Source organism: Solanum dulcamara, chromosome 4 (genome assembly GCF_947179165.1).
Source record: "Solanum dulcamara chromosome 4, daSolDulc1.2, whole genome shotgun sequence".
Taxonomy (NCBI): Eukaryota; Viridiplantae; Streptophyta; class Magnoliopsida; order Solanales; family Solanaceae; genus Solanum; species Solanum dulcamara.
This window is the reverse complement of record NC_077240.1, coordinates 31,473,633-31,493,279: the sequence shown is the minus strand read 5'-3', so window position 1 is coordinate 31,493,279 and position 19,647 is coordinate 31,473,633. Positions and strand designations below refer to the sequence as shown.

Here is a 19,647-nt window from a genome sequence, read left to right as displayed (position 1 = left end):
AGCCAAAATAAAAGAGAGATCATTATTGGAACAACTCCTCCTCTTTTCACTTTTTCATAATAACTGCATGATAAAACTATTAACAAGTAGTATGATTTTTACTGTATTTATCATTTTGTAATAATAACTATAATGACTGCATAACCTGACTAATCATACTTATTAAGGAAAAGATGGACAACTGATCTTAATCCTTTAGTAACTGTAAAAAGGAGGGAAACAATTGTGAAAATTTACATTCCTCAATTCTTTAGCCTAACATCCTAAAAGACCAGGCCATTATACTTGGGGCCAATCAATTGTATACACGAAAGAATCGGGTTCAAATAATGGGGTGCACCATGAGCTATGAGCAACACAGATTAGGCAACCACCATCAAAATCACATCTCTTGTCAATTGTTTGATTCATCTACCCAAGCAAGAACTTGAAAATGTCACCCAGTGATATAATACCCTCTACACGTTTGCTTCCCGCTTCCACAACAACAAGCCGCCTAACCCCTGCAAACGATATCAACAAGTTACTACTGCGCATGAAAAGATCACAGGCCAAGAAGATTTAGTATTATAACTGAACAGATAGGAAAATTAACAAGTGTTAAAAAAGTAATGTATAATAATAAGAGGACAGAAGCTTTACCAGGTCTGGACAATCTTTCCATCACTTCATGCAATGGATCAGACCGTAAACACATGTGACATTTTTGACTGCTCAACCCATAAGTTGCATATGGTTCTTCTGCAAGTTGCAATGCCTACAAAAACATATACAAATGAATGGAAATTAACCCTCAAAAAAATAAATTAGATAATAATGTAGCTTCGTACCTATAAATAGTCACTTCTATAAGAAGCAAACTATAAGCTCCACACTGAGCAAATAGATTTAAGCTAGAAAGACATGAAATTTCCACCCAGAAGTATCTCAGTGGTTAGGCGTTGATTATAGCAACAGAGACCGCCAAAACTAAGAATCTTTTTCTTTCTTTTGGTTAGGTCAAAAGTAATTATTTTTTTTATAAAATAAGAAATTTATATGTATAATAGGCATCAAGAGGATGCGATAAGTACAAAAGAGGGAAGGAGAAGACAGCTTGGTATGAAAAGTGCTAGAGCAAAGGAGCTGATAAAATCCAAAGGTGGGCTAAATTCTGGCAACTATATAAAAGACATCTAGCTTTAAGAGTGTGGTGAGGAGTTGATAGGCCATCAAAGCATCGGTTGAAAGTAACTTTATTGAAATACCAGAAAAAGTGATTGCTGTGAGAAGTTACACCGAACAGAGAACCATTACAGATTATGTAATGCACTGAGAAAATCAACAATGGCCATGCTATAATTTACCACCAGAACTTAAGAATCCTTCTGACAGGTTCTGGTAGTATCCACTAGTTCAAAGACTCTCGAGCAACAATTTTCTTATCCAGATGCAAAACATATATTCTCGCGAGAAACTTCATTACTGCTGGCATCCAGTTCAAATTGAGTTTCAGAATACTCTCCACAGAAAATATAGTCCACACACCTATCCAAGCAAATATGCAAGACACATTTCCTGATTTTCTAATTTGAGTGTGAGTCATTTATTGAGAGAATGGTAACTCTGCCTATGTGAATAGCAAAGCTGGTCTCAAAAGAGGAGGGACACGGAAGGTTAACAGCCAACATAAATAGTCAAATCATGGTGAATCCTCTGAGGGTACAGAAAGATCACACAGACCACCCAATCAGCTAACCCACTAAGTGAGACTGAAGCGTAGTTGCATTGAGAATGGTTAGGAGGAAACTAAGATTACACCTTCCTGGAAAGGGCACCCTCAACACACCAGTGAGAAGAAGGGCATAAAATCACAGGCCCAGCAGTCAAACCCCTGAACTACACCTATTGAAGCTAGAAATATACTTAAATTGAACTCAAGGCACAGTACCTGATGAATACTCATTTCCTCAAGATTGATGTGCGTGTAGATCTTGTCCTTGGCCAAAGCTGTAATATCACTGCCAGCCATAGATTCAGGCATTCAGCAAATTAACCAATGGAAGTCTACATACACTACAAAATCTACAAGTTTGAATATGGAGAAACAACAAATCATTTATAAACCTTCGGGAGTATATATCCAGCAGGGAGTCATTATCATCAACAATGGGAATTGCACTAACTTGAGCTGCAAAGGGAACAAAAAACATGCATAAGAGATATAGACAGTTTATTGACTCACTAGCCAAAACTTATCACCATGTGAGCAAATATCTTAAAGATTATAAATATTGAGAATTCACATTCGTCAGCGATAATAATGGGCTTAATAAATTATTTAGTGGGGAAGTATATTACTAGCAACCATACTTGATTTTAGCCAAAAGACTGAGAAAGGTATAACCTTGCACTAACAAATTCAATGCTGCATTTAGAGAAGCAGTAGGCCTCAGCATTGCCAGGGGTTGTCGATTTGGCTCTCCAATTTTCGGAACCCATGTGCCCAAAGGAATTGCACCAATTGGCAACTTAAGTATAGGTAAAGACTCTGGAGAATGCTTGAAATACCTACAAATATCTGAAAATTAACAAAGCTGTGAGCCACAATAGCAAGATTCAGTGAAAACCCAAGAAAAATAAAAAAACAAAAACTCACGTTTTAGTATTTCAGAAAGAGAAGCAAGATATAATAGCTGAGGATATGATCCATCATGAGCTGGTGAATGAATTATAGGTACCGTAGCCACCCCATTTTGCAAAATTTCCAATGCCACATCCTTCAAGTTGTTATCTGGCCCTGACTGCATAGAACAGTGAAAGTCAAGGCATGTAAAAGAAGTAATTGACTAGCAGCAGTAGGTCCTAAATACACAATTGAAGTCTCTGATTCATAAACCAGGACAAGGGACTAACAGAAGTAAAAGAAAAGGCAAGGGGCATCTTAGCAGGAAAAGTGTCACAACAGCCAGATGCAACTAAACAAATTTAATCAACTAGTCTCACATTGATACAGCACATAAGTAGTGATTAAATAGGCACAGGCAATGCTATTCCCTCTTGCAAAATTGAAAAAAATGCATGCAATCCATAGAAGCAAGATTGAGATGATCTAAGTAGGCTTTCATCATTTTCATTTTTAATCATCAAAGTCATGATTGATTCCAAGACATAGGATACGATAACAAGACGATATAAACTATTTCAGTCTAATTATCTACTCTCAAAGAACCATGAAAGTGCAAGTTCTTATTCCCCAGCTATCCGCCCTCAATTGTATCCCATCAATTACAACAAAGCGTGGTTCAAATGCTTGAAGATTTCATTTAACTAAAATCTGTAAGTTGCAGTACCATATATGGATGGCAACATTACAGCAAGTACACAGAACATATAAGGATTTTAAGTGTTAACAATAATCGAAAGAATCGATCAGAACTGAAAGTCGAAGGGATAAAGTTAAATCTGCACTTTGCACACTGACATATTCAAGCAGGCCAAACCAACTCACCCAAACAAGTCGCCGTGGAGCTGATTTACCAAGCTCATTGGCTTGTCTGCTCAAGTAAGATTTTGCCTCTTTCCATGCAGATATAGTATGTGTCTCAAGCTCTTCCTCTGTCAGATTGGAACCATGACTCCCAAGCTGCAACAGGTCACGAAATTTTTTTACATTCAGTTATGGGAAAAAAGAGTTAAAGATACAGTGTCTTCTCAAAACATATTAATAAGGGAAAATACACCACAGATTCATCATTAACAACACAATGAAACTACAACTACAACGAAAAAAAATTGCAAGAAATTCTACTACTTCCAGCAGCAAGTTAGCAGTAAGACTATCATGACACGGTGACCTAAAAGATTAACCAAAAAGAAAGGGCAATCAGCAAGAAGATAAACTGAATGGTCTCATAAGCCTATTTAGGTGTAGTCAACTAATTGATAATTGATATTGAAATGAAGCATGGCTGTAAGACCACAAAAGTTGGGGGAAAAGCCAAAATACATAAACCTAGCTATATTCCACCTCATAAACCCACGTTTTGATGGAATGCAAGAGGACAGTATCAGCAAGTGAACATTATGCTAACAAGAGAAACTTTCAACATAGAAATCACACAAGAAATAACAACACAGGTAGAAAGACATTAAGTCTAGTTTTAAGTAATTTGGCTACACACTTGCTTAGTCATCATGTAAAACTTTCGGGTATCATCTATTTCTTTTTTGAAAATTTCCTCCTTTCTTAGTATGGAGGCAGCCAAGTTCCAACATGGTGCAGGTTCTCAGCTTAAAGAGAGGGGAAAATTATTTCTGTAGAGTTTTGAGACAATAGATGCGAGACAAAGACAACCCCGCTCAAACATCTAATAAAAGCATTGGTATATCCAATATGCACAGTGCGTCATATTACGATAGGAAGCACGCATAAAATCAAACCAAAGGGCTATCTTAAAATGTCACTTTATGCATACTTCACTTTCAGCACAACTGTCTATAGATGAGACTGATCAAAGGCACCTCCAAAACAGTACTAGAAGTATAAACCACTAATGGTACCGGCCAGATCACATTGTAAGCCAAAATAAAAGGACCAGCGTCCCTTAATTCATAACAAAATAGAAGCCGTACAAGATGTTGGAAGAAATACAAATGATTATAACAGCATATTACTGCTAAAAGCATATTAAAAAACATAACCAAAACTTGCAAGGAGCTCTGTTTACCTCTCTCATGATTAAAATAAAATCCAAAGCACTAAGGACTCCAACAAATTGTGCCCTGCTGAAATCCCATAATGGAGCCATAGGAATACCCTGAAAATAACATGGCTCAGAAACATATTTTATAATATATTCAGTAAAAGAATATGCAGAAGTATAAACAGCATAATGAAGAGTGAAATGCCTAATCTTATTTCAAATTATGCTAATACAAAGAGTGTGGCTGCAGAAAAAGGCAGTAGTAAGTAGTATAGCTAACAAGTCACTCCATTCCCAATTCTAGAAAATGAGTCTTATAATGGAGTTTCTGACCAAAATCAACCTTATTGTCACATCAAAATTTTCATTACATCCTTATAAGTTATACCATCTCTCTTGACCTGAAACATCCCTCAAGATTTTTAAACTTGACCAAAAACATCCCTTGGTTAACTTTTCCATCCATTTCCAATGGTGCTTCTTCTCTCACATGCCCACTTATCTTTTTTTTTCCTTTTTTGTTAAATTCCTACAGTCTCATTTAAAGAACAAAAACACTAAAGACATGTTTCACCTCCTGAAACATTTATTTCATGATGGCTGATTGATTTAGATTGATCAAATCTATGGATCAAATTAGGTAAAGACCACCTTGTTTCTACATAGATACTCATTTTTGCTTTTCCTTATCCAAGCAACCAATAGTGAAAGTGAGGATTTATTTTGAGTTCTAACTTAGGAAGGCCCACATTTAGAAAATGGTATAATTTTCATATGTAGAAATCTTTTTGGGGTTCTAAAGTTATGTTGTTGGATTCAACTTCTGAATGAGAGTATTCAGCTCCTACAATGAATTAGTGATGCCAATTATACTGTGCTGGACTGTGAATACATATTGTCTGCTGCCCGAGATAGGCAAAGCCGACGACGACCATCACTTCTGAAAATAACTTGTGTTTTCTTCTTAACTTTTTTTTTTTACATTTCATCTTTCATTATTAATAAGTAGACGGCAATGTTACAGTTGATGTTTCCATAAAACTCATTCCCAATCCAGAAATCATCACCTTCCTGATGAGGAGTGTAACCAAAAATAATCACTAGACTCGAAAACCAGAGCAGGAGAGAAGAGATTGATTTCATACAGGATTTTGAGTGGGAATATTAAAGAAGCTGCAGCAGAAGGCATCGTTATTACTGGTTTAATATCGTCCGCGAAGTCTGTTAGTCTGTTTTAATTCTTTAATTAGGTTGTGGTAATTTATCAAAAAATAAAAAACAAATGCAGTGCATATGAGAGAAGAAGGCACTGCTAGAAATGGATGGAAAAGTAAACAGAGGGATGTTTTTGATCAAGTTTTAAAACTTAAGGAATATTTCAGGTTGAGTGAATTATTACAACTTACAAGTATGTAATGAAATTTTAATTGATATAACAGGGATGATTTTGATCAGAAACTCTACAATAATGCATAAGAAATCACAAAAGACAAAATATTATTTTCTAAGAGAGATAGGTGATTGATTAGCACTAAATTCCACATATATGGACTGTTGACATCCACACACTTCTTCTATTTTTGACAAGGTAACAGACTGTATATAAATCATGAGCAGAAAGTGCTGGAAGCCAAAATCACATCATTGAATCTACATCCAAAAGAGTAAAAAGAATAGATTAACACTAAATCCTATCTCATCTTACAAGGATCCTATGATGTCCACTATAGAAACTGGGTCATCTATAGACTCTGAGCTGCACCAATAACAAAAACTTATAATACAATTCATTTTTAACTTTTGCAAAGAGCTACTATTGCCTTCAAAACACCTAGAGTTTCTCTCTTTCCAAATGATCCACCATATTACTGCTGGGACAATTCTCCATGTCTTTTTAGTGCTACCACCGACCTCAAAATTACAGCTAGTTAGTGCCTCCCCTGTTCTTCCTGGCATCGTCCACCTTATGCCTCAGAAGCTGGTAAATAGATTCCAAAGTTGGCTAACCACTTTACAATGAAGAAACAGATGGTTAATTGTCTCTGCATTATGCTCACAAAAATAACATCTGGAGCACATATGTTTGCCCCTCTTCTGTACATTCTCCTGAGTTAAAACCGTTTCTTTCACAACCAACCAAGTGAAAATAGCTACTTTGTATGGAATTTTTACTTTCCAAGTAAGCTTCCAAGGTTAAAATCTGATCCGAGAACCCATCTGCTTTATGTCCTTATAGGCAGAGCTTACAGTAAAAATGCCCTTGCTTTGGCATTTCCATCTTCGAATGCCTTTTCCTTCCTGTAGCCCCTCCCTTGCACTGGTCTTGAGTGCCATAAAAGTTGGCCAATCTTTCCATCTCCCAGTCTTGCATCAATCTTATATAGGTCAAGTTCCAACCTTGATTTGACCACACTTCCTGTAAAGTAGAATCATGTTGTTGATTTAAAATATAAATGTCAGGGAACATATGGTTAAGACTTCCATTCCCTAGCCAGTTATCTTCCCAGAACAAGATCCTCTTGCCATCTTCCACATTAAAACTAGTCTTTGCAAAGAATACATGCCATAGGTTCCAGATTGATCCCCACAAACTTGTGCCATATGTAGTGTTTACTTCTTTTGTCCTCCAAAACCTTCATTTTCATATTTAGCTTGTATCACAGTGCCCCATAAAGAGTGCTCTTCCACGGGTAGTCTCCAAAGCCATTTCATCAGGAGACTTCTGTTCTATTCTGATTTCTCAAATTTCTAATACCCAACCCTCCATCTTTCTTAATCAAAATTAAGGTGTCCCATATGACTAAATGATAGCTTTTTTCCTCCTTGCCTCCTTGCCACAAAAAAAATCCTCCTAAGAGCATCGATTCTTTCATCTGCATTAGCGGAAAGAGGAAATAATGAAATCAAATAGGTAGGTAAGGCATCTAATATAGAGTTGATACCAATCTACCACCCATAGACAAGTATTGTGATTTCCATCTAGTCAATCTTTTTTCACATCTTTCCGTGACATCATTCTATACATCTCTTGATTTACTATTTGCATCCAGAGGCATTCCTAAGTAAATTGTTGGAATCTTACCTATCTCTCCACCCAAAATTTCAGCAAACTGATGAATCCTAGCTACCTAATTTTTTTGATGACATGGGAAACCCACAGTAGCTACCATTTAGGTGCGCACAGGGTAAAACCTCCGCTCCTATGCAATAGTTCGCAAACCACACAAAAGAGGTAACTCGCACTAGGCAAGTCCGGTGCGACGAGCTCGATCCAAAAGACAAATCCCTTGCTTTCGTTGGCAAGGGGTTTTGAACTTAAGACCTCCAACATGAAAGCCCCAAGCTCAAACCACTAGGCCACCCCGAATCCCAGCCACCTCATTAATGGGGAAAATAAGATTTTTTCTCCGGTTAATGTGAAGGCCTAAAACAGCCTCAAAGAGAATAAGAATAATCCTCAAATACTTCAACTGCCTCTCCTCTGCAACACGGAATATGAGAGCTTCATCAGCATATTGTAAAGTGTATTACTTCCTCTCTTCCATCCTGTTCCTTTGCTACGTTGAAACCTCCTATCCAGCCATAATTATGGGCACTCTTCACCATATTGTCAAGTCTTTCCATCACCAGAATGAATAGAAAGGCAATAATGGATCACCTTGTCTTTGAGAAGGAAAAAAAACTTCATGTGAGGTAGTTGTTAGAACCGAGAACCTAACAATGACAATACAAGATCTTATCCATCTAATCCATTTCCCTCCAAACCCATCTTTTGTAGAATTCCAAGCAAAAAAACTTCAATTCACATGGTCATATGCCTTTTCAATATTCGATTTGCACATCATGAGTGGTGTCTTGTCTTTCATTCATAAATCTATGCATTCAATGGCAATAAGAATGCATCTATAATCTTTCTGCTCTTCAAGAATGTCATTTGTTGAGTATCTACTAATTTGTGCATCACTTTCTTCTGTATCTCCGTAAGGATCTTAGATATCAATTTATATATGCTCCCTATTAAACTTATAAGTTTGAAATCTCTCAATTCCCTAGCCCAATTCTTTTTGAGAATAAAAGCTATGTAAGTTGCATTGAAACTCTTCCCAAAAGACTTCTTGAGAATGAAAGTTGTGCATAATGGACATCACATCATTCTTTAAGACCTCCCAACAATGAACAAAGAACCCCAGAGTGTACCCATCTGGACCTAGTGCTTTATCTATTGCACATGCCTTGAGACCATCTAAAACTTCATTCTCCACAAAAGGTTTTTGCAATTCATGTTGGGTCCTTTGTGTTTATGGAAGGACACTGGTACATGTTGTAATAGTGCCCCTTTCTAATTTTCAGAATAGAGCTTCTGATATAGGTAATGATCTCCCTTTTAATGGCCTCTGTCCCCACAATATCTTCTCCTCCTACCAGTAGATGATCAATGTGATTATTCCTCTTGCAAGCATTTGCAATTCTCTGAAAGAATTTTGTGTTTTTATCACCCAATTAAATCCACAATATTCTTGATCTTTGTCTCCATGTTCTCTCTTCCTTCTTACCATAATCTTCAAATTCATGAACAAATTAGCTTTCTGAATGGCCTCTTCTTTAGTTAAAGATTAATTTTGTTGAATATTGTCAATCTCTGCAATTTTGCACAGAATTAGATATTTACTCTTTTCCAACTTCTCATAGGTGCTTGAGATCTAATGTTTCAATTTAGCCTTCAAAGCTTTTAACTTGATCACTGAAATATAATATGGCCTTCCGTTAATAATAATGGATCCCACCAAACCTCAACTTTCTCATTGAAACCTTCAGTTTCTAGCCACCATCCTTCAAATTTGAAATAAGAATTTGTGTTCCCAACTACGACTCTGAAGCGCAATTGGTGTGTGATCAGAACAGATTCTAGGAAGAATCTCTTGATTAATATAATTGAAATTTTCTCCCCATTCAGTAGAGTATAGGAACCCGTCAATCCAGGAAGAGGTTTTCAGGTTGTTCCCTATAGTCCAGGTATAGCTTCTCCCATCTAGTTGAGGATCAATCAACTCCATATCCTCAATAAAATCAAAAAATTTAGACATATATGTAGACGTTCTGGAGCAATTCTTCTTCTCTGAAGCAAATCTAGCAATATTAAAATCACCTCTATCACCCAAGGTCCTGTAAACAAACTTCTAACAACCCCTACTTCCCACAATACCTCTTGCCTAGCCTGATTGCAATTTGGTGCACATACCCCTATCATGAGCCAACCAAAACCATTAGTTGTCGACTTGAATCTACAAGTCAAAAGTATTAAGCACCAACTTCCACTTCTTCTGCTTCCCAAGTCTTGCTATCCCACAATATCAAAATACCTCCCCTAGTTTTGCTAGCCTCCAGTTGCCCATACTTGACTCCCCTACTCCCCCCACACCTGCTTTATTAGTTCTTAGTATCCTTTTCCAATTTAGTTTCCTCTAAACAAAGGACATTTGTTTCCATTTTTGAACTAAACAATTGATCACCCTCCTTTTATCTCTATAATTTAATCCCTCACATTCCATGAAATTATTTTGACATTCACCATAACACCCTAGAGTTTCCTTTCCCCCTAAATTTCATCCTCTTACTTTGGAACTCCGTGTCTATGGCCAAACCTTTCAATTCTTGTAAGCCTTTAATTTTGGGAGTTTTTGTGACCCTTGTTTCTGATTCTTCATAATTCGACCGTCTTCTGGTATCAATCTTCTTGAATAAAGCCAAAGCTTCCTTTCTACAACCTTGAAATTCAACCCCAAATTCCTTGCTTAACCTAATTATATATTGATGGACCCAAATTGACACATCCATCTCACCATCACTTTCCTCCTCTAGGTATCTTGAGTTTAAAGGTTCAACATCCTCGATGTTTCGTATCATCAGAGTTCGACCAATTGCATGTCTTGAATGGTCACCGTTACTATCAATTTGTGCTTCTCCTTTCATCGATACTTGTCACTGCATCTACATAATCTTCCCCTTCTACTGTATTTGATTTTTTTGTTGGACTTGTTGGCTAATTTTCTTCTAAGATTTATGATATCATGTCTCATGAGCTACTATCAAAGAAGACAAGGTTTGTGCAGTAGGCTTCTATTTCCATGAACATTGGGTCTAATTGTAAGTTGCACATGATATTAGCTTGGTTAAAATTGGCCTAAAGAGAATTGGGCCTTTATTAAATGTAGCTCCTTTAAAACAATTGTCTGAGCTTTCCTTTTGGCCCATTGTTGTTGATTTTTTTAAAAAAAACTTCTCTATTTTATATGTCAATGGGCACTTGCCAGCTGTGTTATTTGAAATAGGAATCTGCTCAGAAGAACTCATTTGCCTCTCTTTATCAAAGAAGAACCTATTATCTTTAACATTGTAGGGATTTTTTGCCCAACGATCCTTATCCTGCAAGACTTCTCCTCTCCAACAACCACCATGATTCTCGACTCACTCTAGATAGAAATTAAAAAGGTAAGACCATTGTCGACAATCTTTACCTTTTTCGAAACTTCGTTTCCATCAACCACATTGATTTCCGATGGCTTTGAACATTTTTTCCATCCAAAACTAAAGAGCAAGACCTATTGCTCTTATCCACATTGAGGCCTCTCAATTGGTGCGACAACCTACAATCGGCGACCACCATTCGAGATGAATCTTCAATTGTTTCCATGCCCACTAACTTGAAGAAGACGCTCAGCCATGTGCTTGTTTGGAAACTTAAATAAAAAATAGTGGCCCCCATTTTGTATGTATTAATTCCAAAACCATTCTTCAAAGTACTCACCACCCATTTTCTTATATCTGAAAGTGTTGGTTTCTCGTTCTCTTCTCCATTGAAGCTTCCAACTATACAACTTCCCATCAAGCCAGTTTTCTGGTTAGCATCACCGCCAAAGATGATGATAGAGGAGTTGTTGTTGTTGATCAGAGATTCAGATGTTTCTTTTGATTGAAACTTGCTCGCTCTGACTGAATCTGCATAAGGATCCTTTGGATCTATCCTCCTAGGAATATTTGTAATAAATGTTCCTTCATGTTCTTTGACGAAATTTTCAATCTTAAATGCTATGTCTCCCCATCCCACATTAAATGTATTTCTGGAATAATAATGACAGATCGGTTCCCTCCTTGTACTATCACAAGGATTAGAAATCTTCCAAATTTGTTGTTTTTCTGGAACAAATGAAGTTCGAATATTGTTCATTTAGCTTCCACCTTCTCATATGGATGCCAGAGTCTTTTGAAGCTTCTCAGAGTACAAAGACTACCATTCCATTGTTTTTGTGCTGAAAGTTGTTCTGCATATCACATTCTGGCTTCTTTCAACCCATTCAAACCAAACTTCAGCTCTGGCTGCAAGCCTGGTGATATCGTAAGACTTAAAACCTACTGCAATGTAGATTCTATTTCCCCCCATAAAAGGTAATATCTTCTTGAACTCCTCCCGGATAATTCACTCAACTTTGTAACTGCCAAGTTTTGATTTTTTTTATTTTTAAAAAAGCAGTTGATCTCTGTTTTTGAGACATAATATAATTAAGTAATTAAAAGTCCACTCTCTCTAATAGCCAAGGCTTTAAATGAGATGGTCACACTCTTCAACGGTGACGATATTCCACACACTTCTGTTTAGTGACCATGCTGGCTTTTTTTCCTTTTTAATGGAAATGAGGTTTCAAGCATGTCCCCAACAGAAGAACAGTTCTCAAATGTGACAAGATCTGAAAGTTCCATATCTATAATGATACAAACAGGCCATCTAGAATGATAAAATATGTACCTGCTCGTGAAGAATATGAAATGCTTGCTTTACGGGCAAGTCAACATCCAAAGCAATAACCTGAAAAATAGTCCAAATCAGAAAAGGCAACAAAACACTCATACTCATAACCCATCACATCACCCAGACAGAATATAGGATAAATAGATCAAACCTTGCTTGACCCTGGAAGCAACTCATAAGCTGAATGTGTTGATAGCACTGCAGATATACGGTGACGGGAAATATCTAAATCTGTCTGTGATATCCTGGAAGCATTATCTGGTAAGGCAACATCCGACACTCTTACCTATGACAGACATAAAGAAAAGCTTTTAGACAAGTCAAAAGGCAAAAGTTACTAGCTCTCCCTCTAGAGGAAGACAATATGTTAAGGAGGGTATAAAAAGGTCACATAGGCAGCAATAGTTGAACACCAGGTGCTTCAAACTCACTTATGTTATCATTTAATCAGTGAAATAAAGTAACTGGTGTCTCAAAAATAAATTCATAAGTTCTTATAAATGTTCGTCAAGTCATCCACTTCACAACATGGGGTGCTTGAAAAGGAGATTCTGATAACCATCTTATTGACACCCTTATACCACAAATGAGCTGGTTCGACAAGAAGCAACATAAACTAGACAGTTAATATGGAGGTTTAATGTCTGACTTTTTCCGAAAAACTGACGACATGTCATAAACTAGAATAGAAAAACAGAAGTTGACTCTAGATAAAGAAAGAACATTGGTGCACGAAGACAATATATAAAATACAGATGCATAAATCCTCTGCTCCAAGTACAGATTAGTCCATACAATGTGATGGAGAAATACATCAAAATAATATTAGATACAGTAAGGAAGTCTCAAATATCCTAAGCATTCATGACCGATTTGCAATTCAGCAATTTGCATGAGTAGAACCTCACTAACCATACGCTGAAAGGCATGATTATCCACATCCATGTTAGAACTAGGAGGTATTCGTGCAGTTAGTACTGCTGGAAGGTAGTCAGATTCTCTGGCCAAGAGGATAGTATTGACTGTTCCATAGCTTCCACTCACAAAAGGTTGGTTCTCATCGTGTCGCCATTCACCATCAACAATGAACTTGTACTGCAAGTAAAGTATGAAATCATAAATCCTTCATCACATTTAAGGAAGCTGAATGCCGAATCTAATGAGGAAAAGAAGCAAGAAGATTATAATAAAATTGTCAGTGCTGTATCAAGAAAAGCAAATGATGTTAGAACTCAAAATCATGACACATAAAAATGATTACCACCTCCGAGACACAGGTAAGATGCAAGAGTTACATGAGGCCTTTGAAGGCTTCTCCCGGCATGAAAGAGAAAGGGCAATTGGAAATGCTGGCAAGATCTCACACTTACATATGCTCCCTATGACAACTGAATTCATAAATTATGGTCGATAAACAATACGAGCCGCCAGATACATCGGCCAAGGTTTCATGATTACCTTGTCCCACCCAAATCGTTTACCTATAACTATTCAATACCCCTACGAAAAATTGATCACATCAGAATGTTTCGAGGCTGAATACACTTTGAATTTGATAAATGCATTGCTTGTGAAGTATATGTTCATGTATGTCCTATAGATTTACCCGTTGTTGATTGGAAGTTGGAAACTGATATTCGAAAGAAATGATTGCTTAATTACAGTATTGATTTTGGAATCTGTATATTTTGTGGTAATTGTGTTGAGTATTGCCCAACAAATTGTTTATCTATGACCGAAGAATATGAACTTTCTACTTATGATCATCACAAATTGAATTATAACCATATAAAAAAGGCTCTCTTTGTTATTTTCCCTTAATTCTGAAACAAAGTTTTGGCATGCCTTTAATTGAACAGCCAAAACTGAGCATCAACTATCTGTCTGCTGCAGCTATCTAAAAAAACTAATTAATCATCTGCCAGGCAGCTCAGACATTTTTCTTAAAATTTATATGGACTAAAATAATTGTGATGCCTGCAGCAGCAAAGGAAATGTTTTTATGCTGGTCTAGAAAGAAAATCAGCAAAGAATTTAGAAGTACTAGGTCTATGCCAGCTTGCCTTTGGGGGCAATGAGGAAGGAAAGGAATCATCTTTAAGGCAAGGCAGAAGCAGTAAATGGACTTACATAAAAAAAAAATTGTACCATAACAGATATTATCTAGATACCCTGCTAGATTTACTCAGCACCCTTCATGCTTAGTGCCACAATGGGGGGGGGGGGGTGAGTTTCCATAATTGTATATACTTCAGCAGCTCGTTGATGCTGGTTTAAGTGAATAAAATGGCTTACTTACCCCAAAAAGGGCCTACTAGCAACCCCTCCAGCACCCACCCAGACGATTCATTCTGTTACATCTCTATTGTCACTTGATGGCAGGAGTGTCCACACAGAAAGTAAATTCAACCCTTAAATCAAGCAAGCATTGAATACCAATATCCTATGACAGGACAACGTACTTGTGTCAATAAGTTAAATAAACATCTAATGACTATTTAAGTAGATCATCACCAAGTTTACACACTAGACAAGGCAATAAATGGTCTCAGCAAGTAGAAGGAAAGCTTACGAAGTCAGTCTCCAAAATAGAGAGAGAAGTATCTTCTAACTTGGCTCTAGATTGAAGTTAGGTCACCCGACTATATCTACAAGAACTAAATGATCATTCACAATAGATAGCATGACAGCCTTAAATGATAATCGAACATGTGAAAGCTAGTGCTAGTGCTAGTGCTACCCCCATAAGAGTACCTTCACGAATATGACCAACTAATTAGTAACTAAAAAATACTACTCCTACTGAAAATCAAGAATAAAACTCAGAATTGATTGATATTCACCAGCAAAGCCTCAACTATATAACTGCAGAAACTAATAGTACTACCTTTTACTAAGCCACTTGTACAAAAAAAATCAAAAACTTTACAAAATTAATCGAAACTACAAAACAAACCTGGTGGTAACCAGGTGGTACGCTGCAAACAGTCTGAAATACAGTTGGACATCCTTCAACAGGAGCCATCGGCCATTGAGACCACCTTCCAAAAGTGGCACTTCATATAAGAAACACAAGATACTAAAGGGGAAAAGAGCATTTATACAAATAAGTGTGCCGCGTATAGTTACCCAGTAAATGTGCCACTCAGATATACACTTCTTCCTCCATAAGGCCATACAAAGCGTGTAGGAATCAAAGCCGCGCCACCATCCCGTGCATAATCCATTGCAGAAGGATACATTCACTCTCTAAATTTTTTAGACACAACCCCAAATAGTAAACTACTCTAAAATGCTGAAATTTATATATAATCTGATGAATGCAGTCCAGACAAATTAATTAATCATGGTTGACCCATGACACAATTAGGCAACCTTAAATCCCCAGTAAAAAAACGAAAAAACTCAAACTTAAATTAATACTAACCAGCAAAACCTGAATTCAATGAAAATTAAATAACACAAAGCCCACTCAAGGTATAAAAGAAGAAAGCCAACACCTTTACCCACCCAACAAAATTTTAAGCAAATACCCAAATTAATGGATGACAAATAAAATTTTGAAATTTCCGATAGAATTATGAAAAAGCTTCGATCTTGATACTACATGAAGGAAAGGGAAGTCGATCATAGAAATTAAAACCCTAGAAATGTGAAAACTTTGAAGGAGAAACTCGGAATATGGAGAATTGAGTAAAAAAAATTATTTTTTGAAGCCCAAAAAAAAAAGGAAAAAGGCAGAGGCAGAGAAATGAAGAATTTTATAGAGAGAGGAGAAAACCCTAATCCTATAAAAATTATGGTTAGAGGATTATTTTTTTTCCCCAAATTCCTTTTTTCTTGAATTGAAAATATATTACAAGGGAAGTATTCTTTCCTGTGAGATGCAGCAAAACGGACTGTGGAAACGGGGCGAGTACAGACCCGAAAGTGACAATTCGGAGATGGAATGCTCCACTTGTGAGTGATACTACTACTAGTGTCGTGTTCTTGGATTAATTTGCACCTTTAAAGGTAGCCAAAAATAGATAAAAGAGATATATGAGTGGAATTATGATAGAAAATGTTGAGCAATTGAATAATTTCAAACAAAAATCATATGCCGCAACGGTAGATTGAGAATGGCTCTTTTTCATGATAGTCGGATGAAATTTATGTTGTGATAAAGTAAGAATTGCATTATTTAATAATATTTTCTTAACAGAGATGAGTTATAAATAGTCGAAGATAAAAAGTGAAAAGATAGTGTTTGACGGTCTGTAATAAAGTTCAATCTTAGTATTTAATGATGTGCTTCTTTTACAAAATCTTATTAGTTCTGGAATCTTAGATTTCCACCAAAGAATAAAGGAGTTCTTCGAGATCCAAAACCTAGAGTTTTGTGAGAATATTGTTTAGGTAATGTTTATTATATACTCCATGTCATAAGAGTTAGAATCTTTTATTAGAATTTTTTAATCGTACTACACTACGATTGAGGGATGCAAGATTGATGGAGTTTGGAATAAAAACAACTGCAAACCCTAAAAGGTTAACGATTAAATTCTATGAAGAAAGTTGGTTTAATGAGATAGTTTGAATTAACTACTTAAAATTGCTCAATTTTAAATTATGAGGGGTGAAGTATTTAGAATTAGTTGAACAATGTGAATTGGAGAAATTATTTGAGGTAAATTGAGGCCTACTTCCCCAAGTTAAGTACTTGACTAGAAAATGCATGCTACGTGTTTGATAGATTATCTAAGTATAAAAATTTTATCGTTCCTATATATTTTTACATTATAATAAGCATTAAATTCCAATATTGAAACTATGAGCTTTTTATTTCATAATGAATTATATAAAGAAACCAATCATATTTGTATGGTTAATCAGTTATTAGATAATGTTAGAAAGTAATTGATTGCGTAGCTTGATTTAATTACTTGTGGCATATGCATTTATTAGGATTGCTCAAACTTCACTAGTATATAAATAAAGCGATCACATACAACATAGAAGAAGTAGTCAACCTTCTATGCGTGAGTATCATAAAGGCCAGAGATAGCTACATACTCCACACTTGTAGGTGTTAACGCGTCTATATTCCAACTTTAAAGAATGGCTAACCTCTCTAGATATGATTACTGCCAGGACTAGATGTAGCCTCTCAGTTTCAATGCATATCTCATATTTCACTATTCATATTCAACTTATAGATTATAAGGGAAAGCCCGGTGCACTAAAGCTCCTGCTATGCGCAGGGTCCGGGAAAGGGCCCGACCACAAAGGTCTATTGTACGCAGCCTTACCTTGCATTTCTGCCAGAGACTGTTTTCAAGGCTTGAACTCGTGACCTCCTGGTCACATGGCAGCAACTTTACCAATTACTCCAAGGCTCCCCTTCAACTTATAGATTATAGTGTTAGTTAAATGAATTACTCAATTTACTTCACCACATTTTATTATGATTATTAGTTTAGTCTACGTGCATTGTACGTGTGTATAGATCGTGAGTAATAAATGTATATATAAAAAATAAATTGTTATATGCATATTATATTATTTAGTATAGAGCTTAAAAAATATAATTACTTAGTATAACAAATTAATAATAGCATAAAGGATTGGCAAAGAAAGATACTGTCTGAAAATAGTTATAAAAGTTGTAACAATAGTATATTGTGATTCAACTTCAATTCAAAATTTCCAGAACCAACTCCAGATTGACCATCCTCAACAGTCTTAAGACAATAAATTGTTAATAGTATTTGCACTATAGCAAGTAGTTTGCCAATGTAATGACCTCCAAGGTTATTTCTCTACTTTTGCGTATTTTTTCCATTTCACCCTTCCCTATAGCTTTTTTATAGCCCTTGTGTGATGTTAGGATGGGTGACACGCTCCTCGAGGTGGTTGGGTAAGCTTGATGCGAGTTTTTTCCTTTTTAGAGGTTTAAAGTGAAAAGAGTTGACTTTAGTCAACATTCGGAGATTAGGTCGTTGTATGAAAATTCCGACAGTTCCATCAGCTCTGAAAGATCCATTTTAATCTAGAAAAAAGGTTGGTTCAGGTTTTGGAGTCTTCGTTTTGAGTTTGTGTGGTTTTAACTTTAAAGTTCTGGCCAAGTTTGACTTCAGTCAACATTTTGGGTAATGCACTCAGATGAAAATTTCATCAACGCGGTTGGAAATGCTGAGTTTGGTCTAGAACGACCTTTGGTTCGATTCCTGAGGTGCTCAGAATGAGTTTTTGGCCTTTTTGTCATTTCATCAATTTTATTGCGTCTGAAATGTCATTTCCAGTTGGATAGCATAGGTTGTTTACATTGACGGGGTTCCGAATGAATTTTGGACTTTCGTTGGGAGAAATTCCAAGGGCTGCAATCGCAGAGGTAAAAGTCGTTGGTCACCGCAATTACGAGGTTGACTATTGTGATCGAGAAGGGAATTTTAGCAAGGTATCGCGATCGCGGACTTGGGTCCCATGATCGTAATGAATAATTCCACTGGCTTCAGTGAAATTAAAATGCTCGTTCCAATAGTTCAAGTCCCATTTCAGGACTTAGAAAAATTGGGATTTTGAGAGCTCCTCTTGGTCAATTTCACTATTCTTGTTGCGCTGCATTGGAAAATCTTGGAGGGACATTCCAAAACCCTTCCTCATCCTAAAAATCTCGTAAGTCTCATGTAAATTCATCATTTTCTTGCATTTTTTACTATCTTAGGGCTTGATTTTGATTGGGCTGATTTTAGCCTTTTCGGTGCACGGATTGTGTCTATTTTTGAGAAACAAGTTCCTTAAGCTATTTGGGACCTTGTGATGGAGTTGGTTTTTTAATTTTGTGCACGGGTCCCAATGTCAAATTTTGACCCGATTTTTATATTATTTCCAATAGTGGTAATATGGGTATCATTGGTTTTGTTTCGATGTGCTTTTTGATAATTTGGTAGAGTGGTATCGTTCGGAGGTGATCCAGAAATAAAAGGCTTTAGTTTAGTGGTTCGTGTGCGGTTTCGGCCTTGAGGTAGGCTATGGTTTCTTTCTTTTAGATTTGGCTTGGTTAGAACTTGTATATTATGAGTAGTATCGTATGATTTGGTTGGTTTTTAAGTGTTGATAGTTTTTTGAGCAAATTAGGAGTTAATGGCCATCATTGATATTTTAGTTTGAATTTTA

At 36.4% G+C, this 19,647-nt stretch overlaps 1 protein-coding gene across 2 annotated transcripts; it reads right to left on the bottom strand.

Annotated features, from left to right (window-relative positions):
* Positions 1-133: 133 nt before the first annotated feature.
* On the bottom strand, positions 134-16,297 carry LOC129887257 (sucrose nonfermenting 4-like protein). 2 transcript variants are annotated; one of them, XM_055962284.1, is made up of 13 exons: positions 15,619-16,297; positions 15,446-15,530; positions 13,393-13,584; positions 12,641-12,775; positions 12,487-12,546; positions 4,710-4,799; positions 3,491-3,625; positions 2,639-2,783; positions 2,387-2,560; positions 2,107-2,170; positions 1,931-2,000; positions 643-757; positions 134-503 (listed from the first exon to the last, which is right to left on the bottom strand). In XM_055962284.1, the coding sequence occupies exons 1-13, from the start codon at positions 15,729-15,731 to the stop codon at positions 412-414; spliced, it is 1,470 nt and encodes a 489-aa protein (XP_055818259.1). In that variant the 5' UTR covers positions 15,732-16,297; the 3' UTR covers positions 134-411. The 2 variants fall into 2 exon arrangements, with proteins under 2 accessions (XP_055818259.1, XP_055818260.1); XM_055962285.1 differs by having other exon boundaries at positions 13,402-13,584.
* Positions 16,298-19,647: the final 3,350 nt, after the last annotated feature.

Excerpts from the sequence above, each read along its gene's own strand:
- LOC129887257 (XM_055962284.1), bottom strand. The coding sequence starts at position 15,731 with ATGTATCCTTCTGCAATGGATTATGCACGGGATGGTGGCGCGGCTTTG. Across the intron at positions 3,626-4,709 it reads TTATTTTAATCATGAGAGAG|CTTGGGAGTCATGGTTCCAA; the intron begins GTAAACAGAGCT and ends GACCTGTTGCAG. Across the intron at positions 2,001-2,106 it reads CTGGATATATACTCCCGAAG|TGATATTACAGCTTTGGCCA; the intron begins GTTTATAAATGA and ends TATGGCTGGCAG.